Source organism: Arvicola amphibius, chromosome 13 (assembly GCF_903992535.2).
Source record: "Arvicola amphibius chromosome 13, mArvAmp1.2, whole genome shotgun sequence".
Taxonomy (NCBI): Eukaryota; Metazoa; Chordata; class Mammalia; order Rodentia; family Cricetidae; genus Arvicola; species Arvicola amphibius.
This window is the reverse complement of record NC_052059.1, coordinates 51,482,347-51,510,210: the sequence shown is the minus strand read 5'-3', so window position 1 is coordinate 51,510,210 and position 27,864 is coordinate 51,482,347. Positions and strand designations below refer to the sequence as shown.

Sequence of the window (27,864 nt, the reverse complement as noted above, 5' to 3'; positions counted from 1 at the left end):
GAGGAAGGGAGGGAGAGAGGGAGGGAGGGAGACGGACAGACACGGAGAGGGAGGGAGAGGAAGAAAGAGGGAGAGAAAAAAGAAATGAGAAGGGAGGGGAGGGAAGAAAAACAGGTTGGAGAGGTAGCTCAGCAGTATGGCAGCTGACAACCACCTGTAACTCTAGCTGCAAGGGATCCAATTCTGGCCTCCTTAAGGCACCTGCACTCATGTGCACATACCCACACTGCCATACACAATTGAAAAATAAGCAAATGTTTTATTAAAAGGAATGAACTAACACTTGTCTAACATGTGAGGCCTGAGGTCTAACTCTCAATATAGGGGAAAAAAAGGAAGGAGAAGGAAGGAAGGAGAAAGAAAAGGACCACAAAAACTAGTGGCAATGGGAAAAGAAAGGGTGTAGCAGAAGAATGACTGCTAAAGAAAAAGACCTGATACCTAAGGCAGAGAAGGCATGACACAGAGCCTGATAATGTGTCCTATGACCCTAATATCTATATTACTACAAATTGCAGGAACTACTTAACACATTCAAAAACACACCATATGAATCATGACTTAAGACTTAAGAAACTATAAGCCAAGCTCTAAACATCTCCAGTAACATACAAATCACGTGTAGGGATTTTGGTGTGACTATTCTCTCCTCTCCCCCCCCCTCTCTCTCCTCTCTCTCTCTCTCTCCTCTCTCTCTCTCTCTCTCTCTCTCTCTCTCTCTCTCTCTCTCTCTCTCTCGTCCCTCCCTCCCTCCCTCCCTCTCTCCCTCCCTGAGACAGAGTTTCTCTATGTAACAATCCTAGTTGCCTGGAACTCACCTTGTATACCATGCTGACCTTAACCTCACAGAGTGCCTCTGCCACCACGTTTTAAGAGTATAGTTGCAGCCTGGGCAGTGGCAGCGCACACCTTTAATCCCAGCACTCAGGAGGCAGAGGCAGGTGGATTTCTGTGAGTTTAAGGTCAGCCTGGTCTACAGGCAAGTTCCAGGACAGCTAGGGTCACACAGAGGAAACCCTGTCTCAAAACAAAAGGGCAACTATACATATTAACTATATTTCAAACTATTCAGAACCCAGCATGAAACAGCTTGAAATAAATCATAAACCTTTAAATCAGAAAGCTGTCAAAAAAATCAGTAAGCTGGCTAACAATTCTCCATTTACTGAATGAGCCCACATATAGTAAATACAACTCCATCATATTCCTTGTTTTATTTAACTCTCCTAACAAATGTATTAACTATGACTCAAGACTTTAAGGAATAGCAGCAATTTAATGTATTTCTTTGCTTGCCAAAATGTAAGATTGAACATACATAAAAATATTCTCTGAGCAGCAAGATGACATAGGTGAGGGTACTGTCCCCACTAGCCTGACCCTGCAAGCTTTGATCTTCAGAAACCAGGTAAACAAACATAAAAGAAAAGAACTGACACTTCAAAAATCCATCCTCTGAACTCCACAGGATCATGGCTAACATGCTTGTACCCTCTAAACACACAGTTCACACATATCATCATTATAATGGTGCCTTAAAATCCCAACAATAGTATATGATTGTCCATAAAGGTGCAAATCTATCTCCTTTTCCATATAAAATTTTACAGACTGAGTGTCAGAATATTTGAATCTAAGTCTTCTCTAAACTGGTAGAAGGTTTTTCTTAATTGTTCATTGGGCTTGAGAAACAGCTCAGTGGTTTAAGAGCACTGGCTGCCCTTGCAGAGGACCAACATAGTGGCTCACAGCCATCCACAGCTGCAATTCTAAGAAATCTAATGTTCTCTTCTGACCTCTGAGTACATGGGGCAGACATACATGAAGGCAATACCCATACACTTAAAAAAAAAAAAAAAAAAAAAAGCTAAGTAGAGTATCAGTCTGCAATCTTGACTTTTGAAAAACACCTTATAGTTTAAGTATATTCTGAAATTATAAAGACTATTAGTATGTGTGTTTCCTAACTGATTAACCTTAGAATAATTTCATATTCTTTTTCAAATGTAGACTACAATACAAAATAATGCTTACAGTAATAATACCACTTAAAGCTTTGAGTTTAACCTCAGAAACTTGGGAGATTTAAGCTGACTTTACACTGATTGGTCCATGTTTGTTGGTCCAGGTAATAACTGGTTAGTTTTTTCAAAGTTCCTTTCCCTCTGCAGAACAGGCTATGGTTCTCTCAGGCCTTTCTACCTTGACGCTGCTGAGTCCATCTACAATACAGAATGCTGAGATTGCAGGAGTATGCCAACATATCTGCTTTTTGTTATTTTTCTAAGGATAACTAGGAAGCCAATTTTATGTTAAACTTCTAAAAGACTTCAAGCTTATAAGATACCCGAGAGAGAGAGAGAGAGAGAGAGAGAGAGAGAGAGAGAGAGAGAATACAGTGAGTGTACCATGCTAGCTAGGGCTCTGACTTAAGCTGGGGTGAGAAAAAGGAAAACAGATGTAAGCTGCACAGCAAAATACAGATAATTACTGAAACTGGACAAGAATTCCTGATGTCCACCATTTCATTTTATTTCCTGCTCTTTTGTACATATTTGAAAGGTTCTACAATGAAAAGGTTTTCAAACTCCTTATTAGAACAAACAACTGGAAATGCAAATCTAAACCTCTGTGGAAGGAAATGGAACAGGAAGGGAAGCTTACTTTTATCACCACCTCTCCGATAAAACTCAGTCAAAAAGTTCTGTTAAAAATCATAAACTTAGGACTGGAGAGAAAGCTCAGTGGGTAAGAGCACTGGCTGATATTTCAGAGGTCCTGAGTTCAATTCCCAGCACCTACATAGTGGCTCATAACCATCTATAATGAGATCTGATGCCCTTTCTGGAATCAGATGCAAACAGAGTACTCATATACATAAAGAAATGTCTTTTTAAAAAAATGGTAAACTTAAAACAATTTAAAAATTCTCATCATTATGAGGTTTTGCCCTAAAGCAAAAATTCAGTTCGAGTACCACTTAGTCACCATATACCTTTGTGAGAATATGCACTGGATATGCACTACTCTTGTGCACGGAAACTTGCAATTTTCTGTCAGTAATTTCCAGTCCCATCCAGCTTTCAGAAAGTAGGTAGGGAACGAGTAAGTAATATTTTGTACAAAGAAACATAATTGTCGTAATTATCACCGGAAAGGTAGGAGACCGGGGTAAGAAGATCTTCCCATCATGGGATTGGTTTACATGTCCTAGTTGACGCAGGTTTTTGAAAGAACCAATGTGCTAAATGCCTATCCCATGTCTGGAACCTCACTGATGTTTGCAGTGTGGAATACACTAGTTTTACACTTGGCAAGCTCATACTTGCTTTCTGGTTACTATTGACTGCCTGACTACATCACCACTGTTGTTTCCTCACTTACAAAACAGAGTGATAAAACGCATAAATAATAATTGATTTAACATTCAAGTTAATAAAGTAACCATATTGACAGAATTTAAAAAGTTATGATTTACCTTAAAACTCAACATCTATTCACAGTTTTAAAAACAAAATGTTAACAACAACAACAACAACAAAGAACTGTATCTCAGCAAACCATGAATAGAGAGAACTGCCTCAACCTGACAGAAATGTTTGTAGCAGTGCCAGCCTGGCATATAGTAAGTATAGATGGTGGTGCTAGCTGGTAATCACAGCGGTACTTGGAAGGCTATGGCAGGACAACTTTGAATTAAGTCTAGTCTGGGTCACACAGTGAGTTTCAGACCAGCTTGGGCTACAGGAAAAGGCTGTCTTAAAAAACAAAACAAAACAAAAACACAGGTGTACACACACCCCACCCTCACAAACACAAACCTGCAACTAACATCTTATTAGCAGAGGAAAAGACTAACTCATTTCTAACCTGATCTCCCAAGATCACAAACAAGACAGGAATGACAAGTCCCACCTTGTCATTAAGTACATTAAGGGGAGAAAAGAAAGGGTAGACAAATAGTGAAAAGGGAAGAACTTATAAAACTGTTCTGACACAGCTCTGTGTGTACCAGCTCCCAAAAACTCCAGAAAAGGCTACTATACACTAAGTAAATTTGGGCAGCTCACAGGATAAAGGTCTCAGAATAAAACCCACTATATATTTCTACACTAGCAATACAATCAGAACTTAAAATTATAATTTATAAGAAATGTGCCAAGTTCACACACTGAACTTATAAATATATTCAGAAAAAGATGTAGAAAATATGAGAAATAAGCAATAATAATGGATCAAAATGACAAAATGTCAACCCCATCTCCAACTGTTCTAACTGGATTCCCAATCAAAACTTCAGCAAACTTTCTTGTAAGACATAGTAATCCTGATTCCCAATTTAAACATAAATTCAAAGCCCTTACATTACACAAAGCAATTTGAAAAGGAAAAAGTTGGAGATTTTCAAGACAGAAAAACAGTGAGCTCTGGGATTTAAATAACTCAGACTGTGGCCTAGCAAAGTCCCTTACCCAGTTATTTCTTCTGACTTAATAAGCTGCTACATCCCACTTACATGCAATCCTCTCTGAAGGCACACAGATTACCTTTAAAGGCAACTTCCAAACCCCTCTAAGAAGTAGAAACATCTCATCTTTGTTCAGTGATAGTAAGGACTTTTTAAAATCGAAGTACCCTTAAGCTGTAATCACTATATTGATTCTAAAGGTTAAGAACACTAATGGGCGCACACCTTTAATCCCAGCGCTTGGGACACAGAGGAAGTGAATCTTTGTGAGTTTGAACCCAGCCTAGTTTAAACTTTGTACTGAAAGAGAATACAGTTAGATCTCTAATTAGTTACAGTCAGGTTCAACACTCGGTTTTTAACACATAAACACTTCAACCAGTGCATTTTAATAGCTTAAATTTGAAGTGGATATAAGTATTAATATAACCTATTTTCCCTTTTAGATAAAAAAAAATTCCTAACTCTGTCCATTGACAATGGGAACAGGGGAGGAGGGATGTTTGAAAGAAACACAAACACCAACACAATAGTAAGAATTAACCCTAAGCCCAGAGTATAGTCTCCATAAACCATTTGCTAAGCATAAGAAATCTGACCCAATTCTAAGCCTGAAGCAAAAGAGTAAGCTTTGAACAGCCATTATATAAGAAAACAAAGAAACAATCAAGCTTTTGAAGCATAATCTTTATTATTCCTTTGATGCCAGCTCCTCCCCAAGTCTAACCAATCTCTTTCCTCCTTCTACTAATCAACCCCCACCACCCAAGTCATAACATAACTAGTATAGGTAAGTTGTGAAGTTCCTGACAAATGCTGATAGGGAACTGTGTTAAATCTGGAGTTAACTTCATATAAATAAGTCTCCTGATCTCCAAAGTCTGTTGCTTTTCTTAAAAGTCAAACCTTGGTTGCAGGATGTTTTGTAAAATGAGCCCATTTGGCATTTTTCTATCCACCAATGAGAAGCAACTGAGACTAGCACAGTTTGGAGCAGAGCCACTCTACTTCTGGGACTACTACCCAATCAAACATATCTTTAAAATAGAATTCTGTTTTTGTTACTGTTCTTTCAAAAAGACCATTAACCCAATTTAAAAAAAAAAACAAAAACAAAAAAAACCCTAGAGCAGTGGTTCTCAACCATCCTAATGCTACAAAACCCTTTAATACTGTTCCTCATGCTGTGGTGACCCCTAACCATAAAGTTATTTCCACTGTTACTTCATAACTGTAAGTCTGCTGTTATTAATTGTAATATAAATATCTGCTGTGAGGATATCTGGTATGTGACCCCTCTGGTCAAGACCCACAGGCTGAGAACAATTAAACTAGAAGTTTGTCAGTTTGTTTACTGCAGAAACTATATATTCAAAGAAAAACTAATTCTGTATGGTAGCATGTGATACAGCACTTGGGAGGTAGAGGCAAGAAATCCAATCTAGGCTTTGAGATCCTGTGACAAAAAGCGACATGTTGTTGTAACAAGGGCAAGAACTGATACATCCTAATAACGGAAATGTTTATGTCCCTTAATACATAGAAAGCTAGTGTCTCCAGTACTTATGTAATAAAGATAGAAATTTTTCAAAAGAAAATTTAATGTTTTCAGTGTTACTTACTAATCTCTCAAATACAATACTGCCTTAGTTAGGTTTTTAATTCAAAACAAACTAAAGGAAGACAGAAGCTATGCTGTATTTGGTCCTTACTGATTCACTTCTTTCCAGTGGACACCTCTCTTCTGTTAGGCCTTCTGTCAGCTGGAGTTCATATTATCCATCATTAGCAAAGACCCTCAACCTCTATTCTCCAAGGCTTTACTTTCCAATAATCTCAATCCTTAGTACTTTTCTAATTATTTCTAATAACAGCAATTCCAAATGCAGGGATATCTAAACTGAAATGATCTGGTCAAGGTACATGAAAGATACCCTGCTTATTCTAGGACTTTTGCATTTTATATGATTCCAAGTACAAGTCCACTTAAAAAAAAGGAATGAGGGATGGGCCAGGGTTATAGCTCAGTAGCACAGAGCCTATTACAGAACTCACATGAGGTCCAGGGTTCCATACCCAGCACTGTAAAAAATGTGTGTGTACATTCATATTTATATACAAAACACCTAAGAATATTATTCATTTCAAAATGATTAATTTTATTATGAAAAGTTCACCTCAAACACACATACACACAGAGAGAGTTGAGAAAATGCAAGTATGAGGTCCTGAGTTTGGATCCCAGAGCCCAAATAAAACGTCAAGCAGAGCAGAGTGTACCTATCTACAAAGAGCAACATGGAAGATTCCTGGGGTTTTCTGGACAGAAAACCCAACTCTTCAGAGTTCCAGGTTTCGTTTCAGACCCTGCTTTGCTACCACATGCATACACACATATATAAACATACATACACACACATATAAACATACATACATACATACACACACACACACACACACACACACACCTTTCAAAAGTCAAGCAATTTATTAATTCAGTCAAAAAAAAAAAAAAAAAAAAAAACCTCCCCAAAACTACAAGACAGGTGTAGGAGAAAGAGGAACTGGAGGATAGTGAAGGATGGAGGGTAGAAGGGAAAGAAAGTCTCAATAGAGTTCCAGATGCTTGGAGCTTACAGACCAGTTAGCCTTAAACTCAGAGATTCCCCTGCCCCACTACCTCTGGGATTCTTGAGATTATAGGCATGTGTCTTATGCCCAGGAGACAAAAAAAAAAAAAAAAAAAAAAATTAAAACAAAAAACAAAAATAAGTTCAAAGTTCAATTCAGAATTCTACTATCCAGAAAGAAAAGAGATGAGGGAGTGGGGGTACACCAAGGCAATACCTGAAAGAGACTGTATGTAAAAGAGTAACATTTTTGAAACAATATAAACTCTCAGACTGAAATGATCTATCCCATGCCAGGAGTTCAGCACTCAGGATATCAAATAATCACCCCTCAAGACCCAACACCTAACCCTGTGTCTACATTTCAAAGCAATTGTATAGTACTTATTCAATAAAAGTTGAGTGCATTCTGGCTCAAGAAGAGTAAATGTATGGATAAAGACCACTCCAAAGGGGGCTGGAGAGATGGCTCAGAGGTTAAGAGCATTGCCTGCTCTTCCAAAGGTCCTGAGTTCAATTCCCAGCAACCACATGGTGGCTCACAACCATCTGTAATGGGGTCTGGTGCCCTCTTCTGGCCTGCAAGCATACACACAGACAGAATATTGTAAACAGAATAAATAAATAAATAAATTTTTTTTTTTAAAAAAAGACCACTCCAAAGACGATGTGGAAAGCATCTAACACAGTAGCACAGTACCAGTCTACAGCTGTGGACAACAGAGGCTATTCCAGGACTCCCCCACACTATGGTCCACAAGTCTACTGCACCCAGTCTATCTCGGGACACACCACAACTTACTCACTAATAATTATGAGTGCTTCTTTCCTACAACAGCAGAAGTCAGTAATTCTAATAAAGATCACAGGGGTTGAAAATGTTCATTATCCCTTTTTAAAACTTATATTTAATTAATTATATTTAATTGCATGTATAAGGTGCAAACATATGCTGTGTGTATGCCACAGTCCATGAGTGGAGGCAGGAGGACAACTTTCAAGAGTGGGTTCTCTTGTCTCCATAAGGTCTTTCTAGGGGTTCTATTTAAGTCTTTTAATTATAAAGTTTACAAACTGTAAAGGCTAATTTTAGTTATCAACTTGACATCCCAGAAAATGAGTGTGTACATTATATGTACACACTCATTTAAGGAACTGCCTCTATCAGACTGGTCTGTGGGCACTGTCTATGAGGGCATTTTCTGGATTGCTAATGATGTGACAGGGTCTATCCCAATTGCTGGAAGTGCTATCCCTGAGCAGGCAGGCCTGGACTGTATACAAAAAATAGCTAGGCAAGTCAAGGAAAGCAAGCCAGTAAGCTCATTCCTCTGTACTCTCTGCTTCAGTTTCTGCCTCCAAGATTCCTGCCCTGCCTTGAGCACCTGCCCTGGTTTTCTTCAATGCTGGACAAAATTTGTAGGATGATGGCATAAGAACAGACAGGAGGACCGGTTGACCCAGTTATCAATCCACACATCTTCGAATACCTGATCTTTGATAAAGAAGCAAAAAATATCAAATGGAAAAAAGAAAGCATATTAACAAGTGGTGCTGACGTAACTGGATATCAACATGTAGAAGAATGAAAATAGACCCATATCTATCACCATGCACAAAACTCTCAAGTCCAAATGGATCAAAGACCTCCACATAAAGCCCGACACACTGAACCTTATAGAAGAGAAAGTAGGAAGTACACTTTAACTCATTGGCACAGGGAACCACTTCTTAAATATAACCCCAGCAACACAGACAGTGAGAGAAACAATAAATGGGACCTCCTGAAACTGAAAAGCTTCTGTAAAGCAAAGGACATGGACAACAAGACAAAAAGACAACCTACAGAATGGGAAAAGATCTTCACTAACCCAACATGAGACTGAGGTCTGATTTCCAAAATATACAAAGAATTCAAGAAATTGGACACCAAAAGATCACATAATCCAATTTAAAAAAAATGGAGTACAGACCTAAACAGAGAACTCTCAACAGAAGAATCTAAAACGGCTGGAAGACACTTAAGGAAATGTTCAACATCCTTAGTCATCAGAGAAATGCAAATCAAAACAACTCTGAGATTCCATCTTACACCTATAAGAATGGCCAAGATCAAAAACACTGATGACAACTTATGCTGGAGAGGTTGTGGGGGAAAGGGAACACTTCTACATTGCTGATGAAGCTGGCACAACCCCTTTGGACGTCAGTGTGGCGATTTCTCAGAAAATTAAGAAACAATCTTCCTCAAGACCCAGTTTTGGGTATATACCCAAAGAATGCTCAATCGTGCCAAAAGAACATGTGCTCAACTACGTTCATAGCAGCTTTGTTTGCCATAGCCAGAACCTGAAACAACCTAAATGTCCCTCAATCAAAGAATGGATAAGAAAAATGTGGCACATTTACACAATGGAGTACTACACAGCAGAAAAAAATGATAGCTTGAATTTTGCAGGAAAATGGATGGAGCTAGAAAACATTATTCTGAGTGAGGTAACCCAGACACAGAAAGACAATTATCACATGTACACACTCATAGGTGGTTTTTAAACATAAAGCAAAGAAAGCTGGCTTACAAACCACAATCCCAGAGAACTTAGACAACAATGAGGACACTAAGAGAGACTTACATAGATATAATCTACATGGAATGTAGAAAGTAGAAAAAGACAAGATCTCCTGAGTAAATTGGGAGCATGGGGACCTTGGGGGAGGGTTGAAGAGGGAGGGGAGAGGCAGGGAGGGGAGCAGAGAAAAATGTAGAGCTCAATAAATATCAATTTAAAAAAAACTTGTAAGATGAAATAAACTCCCCAAAGTGGTTTTGGTCAGTGTTCATCATAGGAACAAAAAACAAAATAGAATAAAAATTTCTGGTATGTATCACAGCTCGTGTTGCACAGAAAGCAAATTTGAGAACACATACGCACAGAAATAAACATGTGGTTTTTCTCCCGAATGATGGAAATTGAATCCGGGGCCCACTGACTATCTACAAGCATGCTACACTGAGCTATATTCCCAGTCTAGTATATATAATTACTAAACTTTAAGAAGTACAAACACTGGGAATTGTACATGCCCCATATAATTTATTACTATTAAATAGCAATTCAATGAAAAGAAATTAACAGGTCTTAGGACTTTTCAGTTTACCTAAATTTAGAAACTTAGGTTATTAGTGAACTAATGGGTTTTATAAAAGTGCTTCCATTACAGAGAAAGCAATGTAAAATTAAACTTTTCCAAAATAAAATGGTCAAAATATCTCTTAAGAATTTTTTTACTATGATAAAAAATGTTGAAGGAAGTAGTACTAATATTCTTCAAGTTCAATGCAATAAAATATGAACTACTTCAAAGCGCTTATGCTCTTTGCCTTTCATTGTTTTTCACTTTTCTTAAGACAGGGTCATACTCTGTAGCCCAGTTACACTTGTCCTACCCCTCCCCCATGCTAGGATTAATAGGCATGCACTACCACCCAAAAATAATTTTTTTAAAAAAACTTTATGACAGACAAAAGTCAAATGCAAACTTGTTCTAATAAACCTCTGAAGCTTAACTGCCTGATACTTATATGGTAATTGTATAAATTAAAAAAATACTTCATTAAATTTTTAAAATTTGCAGTTAACAACTGAATGCAATTTTGAAATCAAGAATCACTTAGCTATAACAAAAAGGCTATGTCCGATTAAGAGAACAAGCATTAAGCTAAAGCTCTCAAGAGCACAGGAAATTCCTCCCTATGGCTGTTAAGCTCAGAAAGACACTCAAAGTTGGGGTCTGATCATTGTCAGCAAAGGAGTTCTGAGTTTCAGATTAGTTTACCAATTAAACCTAAATAATCAGCTTAGGGTTATCATTCTGTTTTGAATCAGATTCTCCAACAAAAAGGCACAGTCCCCAGAGAGAACTACACTCTACTCTGCTCACCTTTAAGACTTTCTCTGAGGCCTTCCGAGATGACTAGCATCAGACTTTTGAGGAAGGCTAGCCATTAGACAAGGCTTTTCCCCACGATCTGACTGCTTGAAGTGACATCCAGGATCAGGTCGATCCTGTATCCAGGAATCATGACCCTCCCTGAGGCACCAGTCATCATGAGACAGTCAGTGTGCACTTTGGCACTTCTTGAAAACCACTGGGCTGCTCCTTTAGCTGAAAGGAAAAGAAACATCAAAACCACAACAAACAAAACAAGGGGGAGGGGGAATCAGTAATTCAATCTGAAGAGAGCGTGGGAAAAAATATACCAAAACAGCCTCGTTTAGATCAAAATTTAGCCTTGTGTTGGTGTAAAGGCAAAGTTTCAAGATTATTCACTCATTTCAAGTTTATTTCTAATAAATAAATCTAAAAAACTTAAAATTATTGCACTATATTTGAAAAAAAAACAAAAGTAGAAATTAAGTTTTAAAAACTGGGAATAGAGCTAATATAATCAATATATTTATAAGTAGCTAGCAGCCTAATGCTTACGTTAGTGTGGCCATCAGGAATCCAAACATTAACATCTGCATTTTCTCAGATTATAATCTGACACAGAAAGGCAGAAAATAACCAGTCTAAATTCAACAGAAAATTGCCTAGGGCATAAATGCACATACATGTTCTCTCTCTCTCTCTCTCTCTCTCTCTCTCTCTCTCTCTCTCTCTCTCTCTCTCTCTCTCTCTCTCTCTCACAGAGGGGGGGAAGGCAGAGAGAGAACAACTATTCCAGTTCTAGTACTTTTTTTGAATGTCAATAACTGCTTTAAACAAGCAAATTTAAATGTTATTAAAAATAAAAACAGTGGGGTTGGATGTGGTGTCACACACTTAATCCCAGCCTTTGGGAGGCAGAGACCGGCAAATTTGAGGCCAGTTGATCTATACAGTCAGTCCCACGCCAGCCAAGGGAATATAAAAAGACTGTCTCAAAATTCATTTTTAAAAATAAAATACAAACAATGGGCCAGAGAGGTGGCTGGAGCGGGGGGGGTGGGTAGGAGAGGACAACCTTGACCACAGTATATATGGCAGCATCATAGCACTTTCAAGAATGAAGCAGAATGGCTTACATAAATAATGGCATCTGTCTTAAAAAAAAAGTTTTGAGACAATTGTTTTCATGAAAGCTAAAGAACTATCAGTCTACCCCTCACTGGCCTACAGCCCATCAATTAGGCTAGACTAGTTGACTAGCATGTCCCAGAGATCCTTCTAGCTCTGCCTTCAGTGGCGTAAAGAAACCAGCAGCATATCTTCAGCCCTTTACTGACGGAGCCATTATCCCAGCCCTGAGGTGATTGTTTTACAAGTTGCCTCATAATTCCTTGACAACAGCCTTACTATAAATGTAATTATTTTATTTTATTTTCTTCCTACTTTTTTCTAAAACCAGAAACTAAGACGTCTGAGACAGGAGGGTGGTTGAATTAAGGGCGGCCTAGACTTCCATACCAGAGCACTGTCACCAAAAACAAAAGAACACAGACAAATCTATGGACTTCACCCCTGTAAAGTGTGCATGAACACAAACACAATATTTAGATATTACTTTAAAGTTCAGAACCCTATAAAAACTTTTTTCCTTCCTACTACATCTTTAAAACCTGCATCACACACGATCATACCTCTTCTTTAAAAACCTGCATCACACACGATCACACCTCTTCTTTAAAAACCTGGATCACACATGATCACATCTCTTCTGATTTTCACGTTCCTGTCTAATAACCAGCTGAATTTTGGCCTACACAATTATTCTTTTTGAATTACTGAGTGTAGCTTACTCATTCTTTCCATATAGCACTCACCTTTAGTCTCTAGTCCATTCATTCACCTGGCTAGCAGAACAACTTTGCTAAAAATCCAAATTTAATAATGTGCCTGGTCAACTTCAATCTGAATACCTTCCCCTGCAAATGTTGGCATAGGAAATGTTTCCTTATAGCACTGTCATCTGCCTTCTACCTACATTTTATGTATCTTATACTTTCCAATTTATAATCATCTATTAAATGATGTCCATTTATGTATACTTTAGCATACTCTCTTGGAATATCGCAGCTTAATTCCTTACTCAAAATTTAAAGTTCCTTTGTTTATGCTAAGAAACTTCATTTCTGCTATGACATCTCTCACTATACAACAAGTGCTAATTTTGTTGCCTGTTTCCAAAGACAGCATGTTTCTAGAAGCAAGAATCTTATTTACTTCCATCTTTGCTCCTGCAGTAGCTGGAATACAAATAAAGAACTATACATGTGTACACTGATTGCCAAAGTTCTGGTGTACAGCCAAACCTATTACATATCACAGGGGAGAAAATACTGAACTAAAGCATATTTAATAACTCAGATCTGAAGAATCCATTCTGGAAGGTAATTAAGTGACAACTCTCCAGGAAATTAATCATTAACTGTCATCAATTTTTTATAGTCATGGAAATGTATTTTCTAAATGATGTTAGTTATATAGCATTCAAAAACAAGTAATTATAACAGAGTAAAGACACTAGAATTCTAATATTATCCTTTGGATGAAAACTTCTAAGGCAGGGATAGCAATAGCAGGCAACATGAGTCAATTATTCACCTCTTCCTAGCAGTTCACCTCCACTATATCATCTTGAACGCAGGGTCAAAAGAAGTCCTCAATACAGCACACTCGAGGAAGTAACTTTAAACAGGTAGTCAGTATGGAAGTTAGCATTTTAAAACTGTCCAGTAATCTATTCTAAACCATATTAACAAATCAGAAAACAATCCTGCTGTAAATATTCACACAACTCAATTCCACAACCTTGCAAAGGATTCCAAGTAATTATTTGTACCTTAGAATAACTTTAGGCTAGTCCTAAACATTTCACTGCTATTAAGGGATTTTCACATGCTTTTATGTGGGAAAAAGTATCTGCAATTATACTGTGTTTTCAAATCTGACTGCTCAACTCATCAAAATCATTTGGGAGATTTTTATAAAATACTAATGTCTCCAATTCCAGCCTAAAGCAATGGACCCATAAGCAGAGCTGAGGTCCATATATTTTATAAACTCACTTGGTGATCTTGCTGCAGTGGTGTAAAGTTACAACTATAAAGACCACATTAGTTTATGTATGGAAGGACTAAAAGCAGTGGTTAAAGTCTCTAAACTTTTTTGATGTATCTTACCAAAGACTTCTAGGTAATAGTTTCTACTGCCATGCCACTTTCATTAGGATGACCAAGACATTTCTTTTTTCATCATTCTGTTTGCCTAGATGCTTCTTAGGGGTTATTCTTACTACCTAAGTTTAACAATGTTACTGTATAACTGAACTGTTCAATGTGCACTACATTGTGTCAACTTCTTTATTTTATAAATATGTATTTTCAATAAACTATTAACTGTAAGTAGAAACATTTCTAAACCATACCAACAGTGGCAAATCCAGGAATGGAGAATATGAGGCAAATGTATAGACAGAAAAAGAAAATGTTAATGATCTATATCCAACAAACTCCCTTGGCTGTTCTTACAAAACTGCCTCAGTAGAGATGACATAAAGCATAAGTCTGAAATATGTGTTACTCTTTAAGAGCTACTAGACTCCAATAATATAGATATGAAGAGGCCACTGTGAGACAACCCAGAAACCTACTACACTATGAAATTCCACAAGATTTCTTTTGGTTTTTAAGATTTATTATGCACTTTATGTATATGGATGTTTTGTCTGTATGTACACTGCCCACCAGAAGAGGGCATTAGATCTGATGGGATTGCAGTTGTAGATCTCTGTGAGCCACCATGTGGATGCTTCTTAACCACTGAACCAGCCCCTCTTTCAGTCTTTTTTTAATAAAAAAACAAAGAAAGTTACCCAGTGTCCTAAGCAGTCAAGGGAGTAGAAACCCACTCTAAATCTGTTTTTACGTCTTTACCTATAAAAAAGATGTAAACGGCCTCTGGCAAATAGTTTTATTACATGGATAAAAATATTTTGTGGAGGGAGGAAACAGTTTCTGAACCACTTCAGAAACTAGAATCTATTGCTTTTAAATCATTAAGAAGGCAAATGCATAATGACCTTTTCAGAAAAAATTAAACCATTTTCAATGTATAATATGTAGGATGGTCCAGAAAAAAAAATGGTGCTATCAAATCCAGTAAATCATAGCTTGGACTTTTGTACCAACTCTAAGAGCTAACAAATCAGAATATTTGTAAGACCAGCTGAACCCACAGCTGAGACTATGCTCACATTCTTCTTCTATACAAGTGTCTTAACTGGACATCTCTCCAGTTAGTTATAAAAGTAGTTACCCAGCTTGGTCTTAAAAACCTAGTTAGCCCAGGCAGTGGTGGCGCACACCTTTAATCCCAGCACTTGAGAGGCAGAGGCAGGTTCTGTGAGTTCGAGGCCAGCCTGGTCTACAAGAGCTAGTTCCATGACAGGCTCCAAAGCTACAGAGAAACCCTGTCTCGAAAAACAACAACAACAAAAAAAAAAACCAAGTTAGTTTTGCAAAGTCAACAGTTCATTTTGATAACAAATACCTTCTCAAAGACATCAACTCCATGGCAAACATAATACAGAAATGCCAACAGACTCATCTATAAAGAGAAATCTCAGTATTCGAAATAGAAGACTACTATTAGCATCTTCAGGAATGAGAAAAATAACAGTTTCGATACACTGACTGTTACAGCAGGATTCTTTTGCTGCCTTACTAAACAAAGGTACTTGGCCATTCGTTTCTTGAATCAGTTCAGAACACATTTCCGCTGCAACTTAGTACTCCAGAGGATCTTTGCAAATTATAAAAAGTTAAGTTTTCAGCAAAACCTGGTGACACATGACTCATCACTCTGGAAGCCAAGGCTGAGGAGGACTGGCAAAATTTGAAGCCAGCCTAGGCTCTGAGTTCACATTCAGCCTTTGATTTCAGCGGAAGACACTGTCTCAAATAGTTAAGTAAATAAACAGCTCTTATTATCACTTGGTGATTTTATGGAAACATTTGACATGCTGGTAATACTGATGTGATTAGCATTATGAGTATTTGGACACAAGATTGTTTATCACCACCAATAAGTACTGTGGAAACAAGAATAACTTTCTTTGTATATCAGAATTCAAATCCATATGTAACCATTTCTCTTATATGAAAATACTGGAGACAACCAGTTTTACTAAATAGCTGTATACATGTGGACATACCAACAGTCAAAAAAAAAAAAAAAAAAAAAAAAGACCAAATAATACACTTAAACTTGCAATCCAAACAATCATCAAAAGTCCCAGACAATATTCAGGTCACCTCAAGTAATAGCCTAGACTTTTATTAGATGACTCTCAATGTTTCATTTAATTAATTAATATAAAATTATTACAACTATCTCAAGAGTTTCGTCCAATTTTTACAAAGCAGTCGGTCTTCTCTCCTGTGAGCTGTCACAGAATGCACGGAAGTTCTATTTGTCTTCTCACAAACACGCTGTAAAAATGGGGGCCCATGTACACTCAAGCCAAGGCTTACTACAGCTCTAAGTATTTCAACTAACTTCTTTTCTATGCTGCAAACAATTTAATACTGAGCCTTTTTTATAAATTTCACAAATATATGTAGTAAAGCCACACACAATAAATGGTCATCCTAATAAGATCTTTAGATCAAATTAGATCGTATATTAAAAAGAATGTGCAAATTACATGAGAAGTAGCAGTGCCTATGAGATGGGATAAGTCCACTTTTTCAGTGCCTCCACATACTTAGAATCACTATTTTTATCACTCCAAAAACTACTTAAACACTGTCATGAAATACCAAAGACTTATTCTGTTATATAGTCATTGCCTAGAAATGTTCTGCTCAGTATTCACCGGAGACTAAATTAACATTATACTTGCATAGAAAGCTGAAATAAAGATTAAGAATTCAGATGGCTTAGTCAGACAAGTACCTGTCATACAACACAAGGACCAGAGCTCAGATTCCCAATGAGTGCCTGTGAGCCCAACACTAGAGAGGCAGAGACAGGAAGATCCCTGAAATTTGCCAACTATCTTGTCCAGGTAGTGAGCTACAGGTTCAAGAAGAAACTCTCAAAAAAATAAGGTAGAGACCTGCCCAGCGCAGGCTGGAACCAAGAATCTCGGCAGAGGGTGTCCGGATTGAATGAATGCACAGAGCACGAGGTTGAGGTGGAACAGCTTCTTTATTGTCCTGCTGGGGCTGGCTTTTATACCATGGCACCAAATGAGGAGGGGGCTGCGAAGGGACTGTAACCTGACCCTGGCAGAGATCAAGGAAAGGTCACCATACACTCAAAATTCCTTCCTTCCCCAGCTCCAGGAGCAGAGGGAATTTATTAAGTTTTCTTTGCAGATAAACACCTCAAATGGGGGCAGGGATCTCATAACTCGGGGCTGCAGTTCCCACAGAGACCAATAGAGGAAGACACCCAACATTAACTTATGATATGCATACATATCTGCATATACACTTGCACAGTACAGACACAAACATACACAATAGAAGGTAAATTCTAAACACATTCAACAACAGAATCAAAGAGGTTCTGGTAATTTGAGATGGGATACCTTCACAATTTAAATTAATTCTAACAGATTTGGCAGCAACAAATAGCGTAACTGAAGCAAATCATTTTATTTCTCTTGATCTCAAGTTCCTCATTTGTAAAATACAAGATGAGACTAAATGACCTTGTGCGCGTGTGTACTGAGAATTATGTGAAAGCAGCAAGGTCACTCATTCTGGACAACAAAACAGGTATGACCTACCACAGCATACACCATACCTCTCAAGCAAAGAATATCATGAGCGTAGAACACACAAACCCACAAAGAGAAATAAGTTACATCAACAGTAGTCACAGCTGGCCAAATGTTATGGAGCATGCCTGTAATCTAACTACTTTGGAGATGGAGGCAAGAGGATCTGAATTAAGGCCAGTATTACTCAATGAATACAAAGCCAGCCTGAGCTATAGAGTAAGACAGTCTATTCAAAAATAGAATAAAAAGCAGATACAAACTACACATGTTCCGTTAAATTCCTTAAATGGAAATTAATCACACATTTATTCATTCAAAACTACAGAAAGAGAATCCAGTTTGCCAAAAGCAAAGGTAAAGAAACTTGAAGAGATGTAAAGACCAAACTGACATTTCCTAGTAAAAATAACAATATAGATCATGCATGGAGCAAGCATATAAATGCACAGAGAGAGAAAAACATTGCTCAGTGCTAAAGCACTTGCCTAGCATTGACTAGGTCCCCAGCAGCACTGGGTGATAAGAGAGAGGTAGAGGGAAAGAGAAAAACTGCAGGGGCTTTCTCAAACATGAATATCAAAATAACTCACAGGCCTATGTTCCAACTTCATAATCAAAAATGCTTGCCTTAAAAATACATGAACTTTCTGCTTCAGGTAAGGAGAAGCAATAGGAACCAATTTTTAACTCACAATCAGATTCAATATATCAACACAAGTAATATTTTAATGTAAATGTTATTCTTAGTATTATACTAAATATTATATAAGATATGAAGAACAGAAAGGTTAAGATCTGTGACCACAGGAAAATATTTTCAATCTTATTTGCAAATTAATATTGGAATATTATAAAGACACAATAATAGGAGCTGGAGAGATGGCTCAGCGGTTAAGAGCATTGCCTGCTCTTCCAAAGGTCCTGAGTTCAATTCCCAGCAACCACATGGTGGCTCACAACCATCTGTAATGAGGTCTGGTACCCACTTCTGGCCTGCAGGCATACATGTAGACAGAATATTCTATACATAATAAATATTTTTTTAAAAGACACAATAATTTACTTCCCAAGGAAGGAATCAGAATGAAAGTTCATCAGTTCCAATTCCTATGTTTCAAGATTATTTTTTTAATTGTTTTTGTTGCGCTATACATTTTTCTTCACTTCCCTCCCTTCCTCCCTTCTCCACTTCTATATTGTCCTGTGACCCCGCAACCAAGAAATTTTAGGGCTAGAGGAAGTCCCATAAATAGATTCTATATATATAACACAGATCCAGATATACAGGAACAAACTATATCACAAAAGGCATTTCTAAAAAGGCAAGAGAAAATGTGCCTTGAATGAATAACCTTACAGGCATACTTGACAACAGAAAACAAAATTAACTGTTTAATCAAAATCATTAAGGTAAAAAAAAAAAAATGATCATCAACAGACTTAGAATTTCAAGTCAGGTGTGGTGGTGCATGCCTTTAATCCCATTTAGGAGACAGAGGCAGATGGATCTCTGTGAGTTTGAGACCAGTCTGGGCTATAGAGTCAGTTCCAGGACAGTCAGGGATACACAGAGAAACCCTGCCTCAAAAAACAAAGAAAACAAACAATAAGACTTGGAATTTCTACAAAATGAATTCAAATACTAAAAATATTATGGTTAAGAGAAAAAAATCAATTTGGGAGTTTCTAACTTACAATCAGTGTCTGTCTACTAAGAGTGGCCGGACCATAAACGGCTACATACCAGCTAAGTCTAAGAAACTCCAATAGACCATTAAGTTTTACTTTTAAGCAGGCAATAAAATAGCTAGTAATAGTTTATAATCTATTTTTTCAGTGCTACCTCAATGATTATATCCTAAAATCTCTTTGATATTAATTGCTGGAACAGCAATTGTAGCATTTCCTAAGTCAAATTAGGCAATCTAAATTCTACACTGTTCTAGTGCCTCATGATGGAATGATATAATACCCTTTTTCTGGATAGCCCACCACACATTTTCATAGATTTTTTTTTTCATTTTATATTTCAACAACCCTCTGAAGGAAAGCAAGAATTATTGTCATTATTTAATTGATAAGGTAGAGATTTAGGGAAATTAGGTCACTGGTATAAAGTTTACTACTAGAAGTACTTTAATTAGAAGAAACCCATATGCTCTGACCCCATGCAATTTATATTCCACAGTAAATTCCAAATCTTTAACTTTAATTCTAATTCTAAATTTTAATCTAATCTTTAAAGTCTGTACCTTTCCCATTTCAAACTCTAATATAAATACATATAAACTAAGAGCAAATGCAAACAGCAACCAGTCTTTAAAAGATCACCTGCATATCAGCATGTCAAGAAGAAAAAAATGATAAAACCACCAACAGTCGAATATAATAAAAAACACTGTAAAGTTTGCTTCCTTTAATCTAATGGATTTATCATAATATAGCACACACAACTCGCAGAGCAAATAACATAAGCTCTGAATTACTTATACTACATATGACAGAGAAAACATTAATGCTGAAGAATCTTCACTTTTTCTAGTTAACCTACTCTTGGCATTCCTGTACTCCAGCTTAAACTCTAACAAAAAAAAAAACATACAAATGACATGATCGGGGATGAAATGTCTATGATGAAAGGCCTATGAATTATTAAGTTTATGTGCTATTGAGTGATGGTGGCAACACTGAGAGCTGAGGCCTGGTTGGAGAAAGTTAAGTCACTGTGAGAATAGCCTTCAGAGTGTTATCTGACTGCAGTCTCTTCCTCTCTGCTGCCGGGCCACACGAAGTGAGAAGCTCACTCCTTCACACTGTCCCACCAATGCTGCCTTTCACCAAAGGGTCCAAACTCACAGTCTACTGACTACAAATTGAAAATTTTTTGAGTTAAAATAAACCTTTCCTCGTTATAAGCTTATATACTTCAGTCGTTCTGTGATTTAAAACAATCATAGTAATTTTAAAAAGTGAAATGATTAGATTTCTAATTCTAGATTGTTGGGGTTCTTTAAACCTGAAAATAAGAAGTTTATTACTATATAGACTGACATTGGAGCAGGAGATATGCTCACAAACTTTGCAAAAAAAGGATTCCTAGTCAAGAAAATATAAAGACAACTGCTATGAACGAAGATAAATAGTCCTAGGAGGTAGATTATTAAAAACTGCACCAGATAACTAATGAGAAAAGCTACTACAATGTATTCAATACCCTACTGTGCACATACACAGAAAGGTTTTAGCTGCATATGACCATGGCATACACACGACTTACCTCATCCTGGACACCACTAGTAGTAGTTAATTTGCTCCCATCAGTGATTGTAATAATTATTGCCGGCTCCAAGAAAAAAGGGTTTCTTCCCTGAAGTCAAAAAATAAACAGGTATTAAGGCTTAAATTCTGGCATGACTTTTTTTTTTGGTTACAAAGCCAATTCTTAGAATAGAACATCCCCAATTCCCCTAAATGTGTACCATCTCTTTTCATTTTCAAAGCATGTTTTATTGCATTTAATTTGTGTGTTTACTGTAACTCTATAGGGCAAGTGTGAAGTTGGAGGACAACTTACAGGAATCGGTTCTCTCATACTACGTGGGACCTGAGACTCAATTTGTCAAGCTCAACAGTCACGTACCTTTTTATTACCCAGAGTCATCTCACTAAACCCCATCTCTCCTTAGTAAAATTTACAATACATACGCCTGTTTGCACACTTAAACTTTTTAGGATACTTACTAATAGTGGTTAGCTCTAACTAGAGATATATAAATGGATTTCTCACTTCTTTATATAATACTCTTGTACATTCATTTTTACAGTGCACATTTATATTAATGAACCTTATATTTATTTTAAGATTTTATGCCAGGTGATGATGGCGCATGCCTTTAATCAGTACTCAGGAGGCAGAGGCAGGAGGATCTGAGATCAGTGTCTATAGCCTACAGAGTGAGGTCCAGGGCAGTCAAGGCTATACAGAGAAAGTCTCAAAAAGAAAGAAAAAAAGGAAAAAAATATTATGTATATGAGTGTTTAACCTGCAAGCATGCATATGTACTATGTGGTTGGTGCCACAGAGGCCAAAGGAAGACAAGACAGTTCAGATGCCCTGGAACTGAAATTATGGACAATTATGAGCCACCCGAAGTGGGTGCTGGGAACTGAAACCTAGTCATCTGGAAGAGCAGTAAATGCTCTTAACCACTGAGTCATTCTCCAGTCCTGGTCTTTTTTTTTTTTTCCTCTCTTTTTGAAATAGGGTTTCTCTATGTATCTTTGGCTGTCCTGAAACTTATTCTGTAGATCAAGTTGGCCTCAAACTCACAGAGACCCACCTGCCTCTGCCTCCCTGAATGCTGGGATTAAAAGCATGCGTCACCACTGCCACACTCTGATATTTAATTTCTCAAATGGTGCCATAACAGCTGAATTCTGGCAATTTAATTTTTCAGGAGCTACCTTCACCAGGCGGTGGTGGTACACACCTTTAATCTCAGCACTGGGGAGGCATGAGCAGGCGGATCTCTGTGACTTTGAGGTCAAACTGTTTTACAGAGCAAGTTCCAGGAAAGCCAGGACTGTTTCACAGAGAAAAACCTGTGTTACCCTGACTTGAAAAAACAAAAATCATTGCTTAGCCTTCTGGTTAAGATTGAGTACGATACAAAGTGCAATAAAGAGAGTACTTGCGGGATATGGTGTACACACCTGTGTTCCACATGGGAAGTTAGAGGAGGAGGATCACGAGTTTGAGACCAGCCTGTATAACAGCAGAACCCTCTCAAAATGAAAAACGGCAGTCTAAAAGCTAAGTGCAATGGTACACAACTAAAATTCTAGCACTAAGGAACTGAGTCAGGAAGAAAGTGATTTCCAGGGCTGCATAGAGAGAGCCAGTCATTGTCCTGCTCCACCTGTCCTCCACCTTAGGGGTGGGAGTGGCAGGAGAGGTCAATATTTTTAAAGGGGAAAGTTATTCTTGAAGAAAGTAAGACGGTAGGTGTCCATTACCATAATCTTACCTATCATCACAATGTCTAAGCAAGTGACTAGAAACATGGATAGGACTGCAAGAACTAATTTCATAGTATTATTAAGGTTACTCTCAGCTTAGAAAAATTAACAGGAGCCGGGTGGTGGTGGCGCACGCCTTTAATCTCAGCACTCGGGAGGCAGAGGCAGGCAGATCTCTGTGAGTTAGAGGCCAGCCTGGTCTATAAGAACTAGTTCCAGGACAGGCACCAAAAACTACAGAGAAACCCTGTCTCGAAAATCAAAAAAAAAAAAAAAAAAAAAAAAAAAAGAAAAAAGAAAAGAAAAAAAGTTAGCAGGAGTCTAAAACAAAGAGTTAAAGTTAAGGAGTACTTTAAAGTAAATGCATGGACAAAAACAAAAACAAAACAAAAACAAAAACAAAAACAAAACAAAAACAAAAAGAAAATGACATGCTGCTATCAAATGTTTTCTGTACTTCAGTATCTTCCATTCAAATCCTGACCTAGCACTGTTATGGTAAACAGTTCAAGATAATAAATTTTGGGAAAGACAAACACAACCTTGACTTTTATATACAAACAGTTCCCAGTTTTGAACTAAGCACATTCAATATTAACCCTTTAATTTTATTACCTTGGCTTTTAGTTATTGTTAATTTGCTGTAAAGATGACATATGCCATAGCATACATGTGTAAGTCAGAGGACAACTTTAGGAGCCCATTGTCTCCTTCCACCATGTGTCAGGTAATCACACTTGGTGACTGACAAGTGCCTTTACTGCTGAATCATCTCTTCATCCCTCCACATTAACTCTTAACAAAAAAATAGGCTGGGGAGGTGGTTCAATCAATAAAGTGACTGTCACACAAGCATGAGGACCTGCATTTGTATCCCAGTGCCGTATAAAAACTCATACACAATGGTACACATTTGTAAACCCAGCCATGGCAGGAGAAATTGAAGACAAACTGGTCTCTGAAGCTCACTGGGCAGCCAACCTAGCTGAATTCAGTAAGTTCCAGGTTCAATGAGACACTGCCTCAAAATAGGGGATACCGAAAATTAACCAATGGCTTCTACACATGCACACACACCAAACACTATACAATGAGTAAGATAAATGACAAAAATTTTAAGTAGGTAAAACTTGTTTGAAGCGGAGATGATTACACATACATATTCTTAAGCTCCACAACTCAAGAGACTGGAGCAGAATTCAAGGCTAGCCTGAGCTACATAGTAAGACCCCCCATCTCAAAAAAAAAAAAGAGAGAAATCCAAGGACATTAAATTCTCTATCATAATCAGCAAAAACTGTATGAAGTCTTATTGGATTTGATGTATATCAATATATGACAAATTGATTTAGGAATCACTTGGACATATTGGTAAACTGTAATCATTCATTCAGTGTTTTAACAAGACCACATGCTGGGAGATGCTAATGTCCACAGACCACACCTACAATAGTAAGGTAAAGGATTATATGCATAAACCATCAACAGTTTATTCCCTTCCCTTCACATTTACTACTCTTAATTCCTACCACAGTATAAGCATATACTCACTATCTGCTGAATGAATTTATAGTTACAGTAACTATGATTATAATCTAATCATAAAGGAGATCTGCTAGATTAAGTATTTTGATCAAAAAGACGGGCGGTGGTGGCGCACGCCTTTAATCCCAGCACTCGGGAGGCAGAGGCAGGCGGATCTCTGAGTTCGAGGCCAGCCTGGTCTACAAGAGCTAGTTCCAGGACAGGCTCTAGAAACTACAGGGAAACCCTGTCTCGAAAAACCAAAAACCAAAAACCAAAAAAATATATATATATATTTTGATCAAATCATGGCAACCTATAAGTAGTACATATACTTCTCAAATAGATGTCAGAGGAATAAAAATAGTTCCAAAATATTAAATCTTCGAGCCGGGCGGTGGTGGCGCACGCCTTTAATCCCAGCACTCGGGAGGCAGAGGCAGGCGGATCTCTGTGAGTTCGAGACCAGCCTGGTCTACAAGAGCTAGTTCCAGGACAGGCTCCAAAAAGCCACAGAGAAACCCTGTCTCGAAAAACAAAAAATATATATATATATATATTAAATCTTCTGTTGATTAGAAGAAAATTTTTGTCCTCGTTAGTATAGTGGTGAAAAAAATATTAAAAAAGAAGAAAAACCTTTAACTATAACTTGCAGATCCCCAATACAGCCATACAAAAAGCTAGTCAGTAGCGTTTGCACCTTTAATTCTAACACTAAGGAGACAAAAACAAGATGATCCCTTGGGCTTGCTGGTCATCTGGCCATACAGGTGAGTTCTAAGATTACTGAGAGAGACTGTCTCAAAAAAATGAGGAGAAGCAACTGAGGAATGACACTGGTCTCTGATTTCCACATCCACACCCAGAGACAGGCAGAAAGACAGAGAGACAGAGAAACACACAGAGAGAGATTGATTCTAAATGCACAATAGCATGAAATATCTCAGGATCCTTATAGAAAGAAAACAATTACTAACCTCCTTTTTCATGTTAGATAGAATACATCTCAGGAATCATTACATTATATTGTTTCTAGTACCAGTCACACTGTCAATCCTAAATTCTAAAAAGTGCAAGTCTTCTCACAAAGCCAGATATTCAAAATGTATATTCCCATGTGAGTTTTGTCTCAAGTAAAATGCTTGCTATATTCCTTGTTTAAAACCTATCCTATGGGGGCTGGAGAGATGGTTCAGAGGTTAAGAGCACTGGCTGCTTTTCCAGAGGACCTGGGTTCAATTCCCAGCAACCACATGGTGGCTCACAACCATCTGTAATGAGATCTGGTGCCCTCTTCTGGCATGTAGACATATACGCAGATGGAACACTATGTACATAATAAATATTTTTTAAAAATAAATAAAATAAAACCTATCCTATTCCTACTCATTCCAAAGACCTAGTTTAAACTTCTGTTCTTCCATGATGTCTTCCTTATCACCAAGGCTGTCAGGAGCTAAGCCTTCCACTCTAAAAATTGTAACAGTAAAAATTTTCAAGCTTTATATTAAAGGAAACATTCCTTCAAATAAACTTGAGGTTCTCTGTGGTTTCGTGGAGCACATTTAAAATCAGGCAGTCGCATATCTGTGGGACCCCGAAGAGTAGGCTTGAGCCCATACAATGTATCAGGGGTAGCCTGAACAACATAGCAAGAAGCTGTCTCAACAACAACAAAACAAATGATATATACCATTTTCACAATAAAAACATACTTAACATTACTGTATGGCAGATTAAAAATCAATAAAGAGCACCAGGGAGACAGTTCAGCAAGTAAAAGCCAAGCCTGACAACCTGAGTTCAATCTCCAGGATCCACATGGCAGAAAGGAGATTTCCAGAAGTTGCTCCTGATCTCCACCGGGCATGGCATGGCATGTGTGTGCAGGCAGAAGCGTGTGTGTACACACAGACAATAAAATTTTTTTAAAAATGTTAATGATTAAGAAACTAAGCTTTAAGTTGGGTGTTTTTATCATGATTAAAAAATAAATACAGGGCCGGGTGGTGGTGGCGCACGCCTATAATCCCAGCACTCGGGAGGCAGAGGCAGGCGGATCTCTGTGAGTTCGAGACCAGCCTGGTCTACAAGAGCTAGCTCCAGGACAAGCTCTAAAGCTGCAGAGAAACCCTGTCTCGAAAAACCAAAAAAATTAAATAAATAAATAAATAAATAAATACAATCTAGTTGGAAACAAGAAATAGCTCCGAGGTTAAGAGTATTTGCTGCTCTTGCTCAGTTCCCAGCACCTACATGGTGCCTCATAATCTGTAATTCTAGTTCCAGAAGGTATGATGCGCTCTTCTGGGCTCTGTAAGAACAAGGTAGGTGCATAGTGCACACACTTCCATGTAAACAAAACATTCATATGTATAAAGTAAATAAATCTTTATAAAAATATATACATACATCATCTAATATTGCTCCCTATTGTTTCACTTAGTCTCATTCTTAGTCTTACATGAGCACAATGAAAACTAGCTTTTAGAGGCCAGAGAATTGGCCAAAATTTTAACTAAGTAGCAAAACAGTATTGTAAATTAGGAACCTTGTATATGATGAAGCTCACCCCAAAAATACAGTTGACCTTTTTCTCTGGTTCTATAGTAGTATTCAACTACTATAAATCAAAAATATTCAGAAAAGAAAAACTGTCTACACTGCATATACTGTCTATTTTTTCCGGTTATTCCCTAAGCAATGTAACTACAATGATGACGTGAATTAGAGACCCAGTGGGAAAAGAAAGCCAACAGATGGCCCACTCCCACTAACTAGTGTTGTCTTATGACCCCCCCCCCAACACACACACACAAAACACCCCAACAAATAAAATAAAGCCAGGCAATGGTGGCACATGCCCTTAATCCTAGCACTTGGATCTCTGTATGTTCGAGGCCAGCCTGATCTACAGAGTTCCAGGATATCCAGGGTTATACAGGGAAACCTTGTCTCAAAAAAAACAAATAAATAGATAGATAGATAGATAGATAGATAGATAGATAGATAGATAGATAGATGATAGATAGATGATTGATAGATAGATAGATAGATAGATAGATAGATAGATAGATAGATATAGATGGATGGATGGATGGATGGATAGATAGATAGATAGATGGATAGATGGATGAATGGCTGGGTGAACGGACGGATAATAGGAAATAAAATGTTGCATAGGTAGCACATAAATTCTCTCAATACAATTCTACAACAACTTGGTTTATGCTGTATGCAACCATCAGTGAATGCTTCTATGATCAAACTGCTGTTCTCTGTGGCTTTTGCAGTGCTGAAATGGAACACATCAGAATCTCACACATTAGACAAGCATCTATCACAGAGTTAAACAGTCCACCACTACAACTTCCAGAGTGCACCCACAGAAACACATAAGAATAAACATATATGAATAAATGATAAAACATTAATGACTTTAA

General features: G+C 37.6%; 1 protein-coding gene across 3 annotated transcripts in view; it reads right to left on the bottom strand.

Moving 5' to 3' along the window:
• Ints6 (integrator complex subunit 6) overlaps window positions 1-27,864 on the bottom strand; it is an 82,664-nt gene that overhangs the window by 37,926 nt on the left and 16,874 nt on the right. For 2 of the 3 annotated variants that reach the window (XM_038309895.1, XM_038309896.1), the window contains exon 4: window positions 21,153-21,242. In XM_038309895.1, coding sequence (XP_038165823.1) covers window positions 21,153-21,242 — 90 coding nt within the window. Of the gene's footprint in view, window positions 1-11,040; window positions 11,266-21,152; window positions 21,246-27,864 lie in introns of those variants that run through there. The other variant, XM_038309897.2, reaches the window with a different exon arrangement.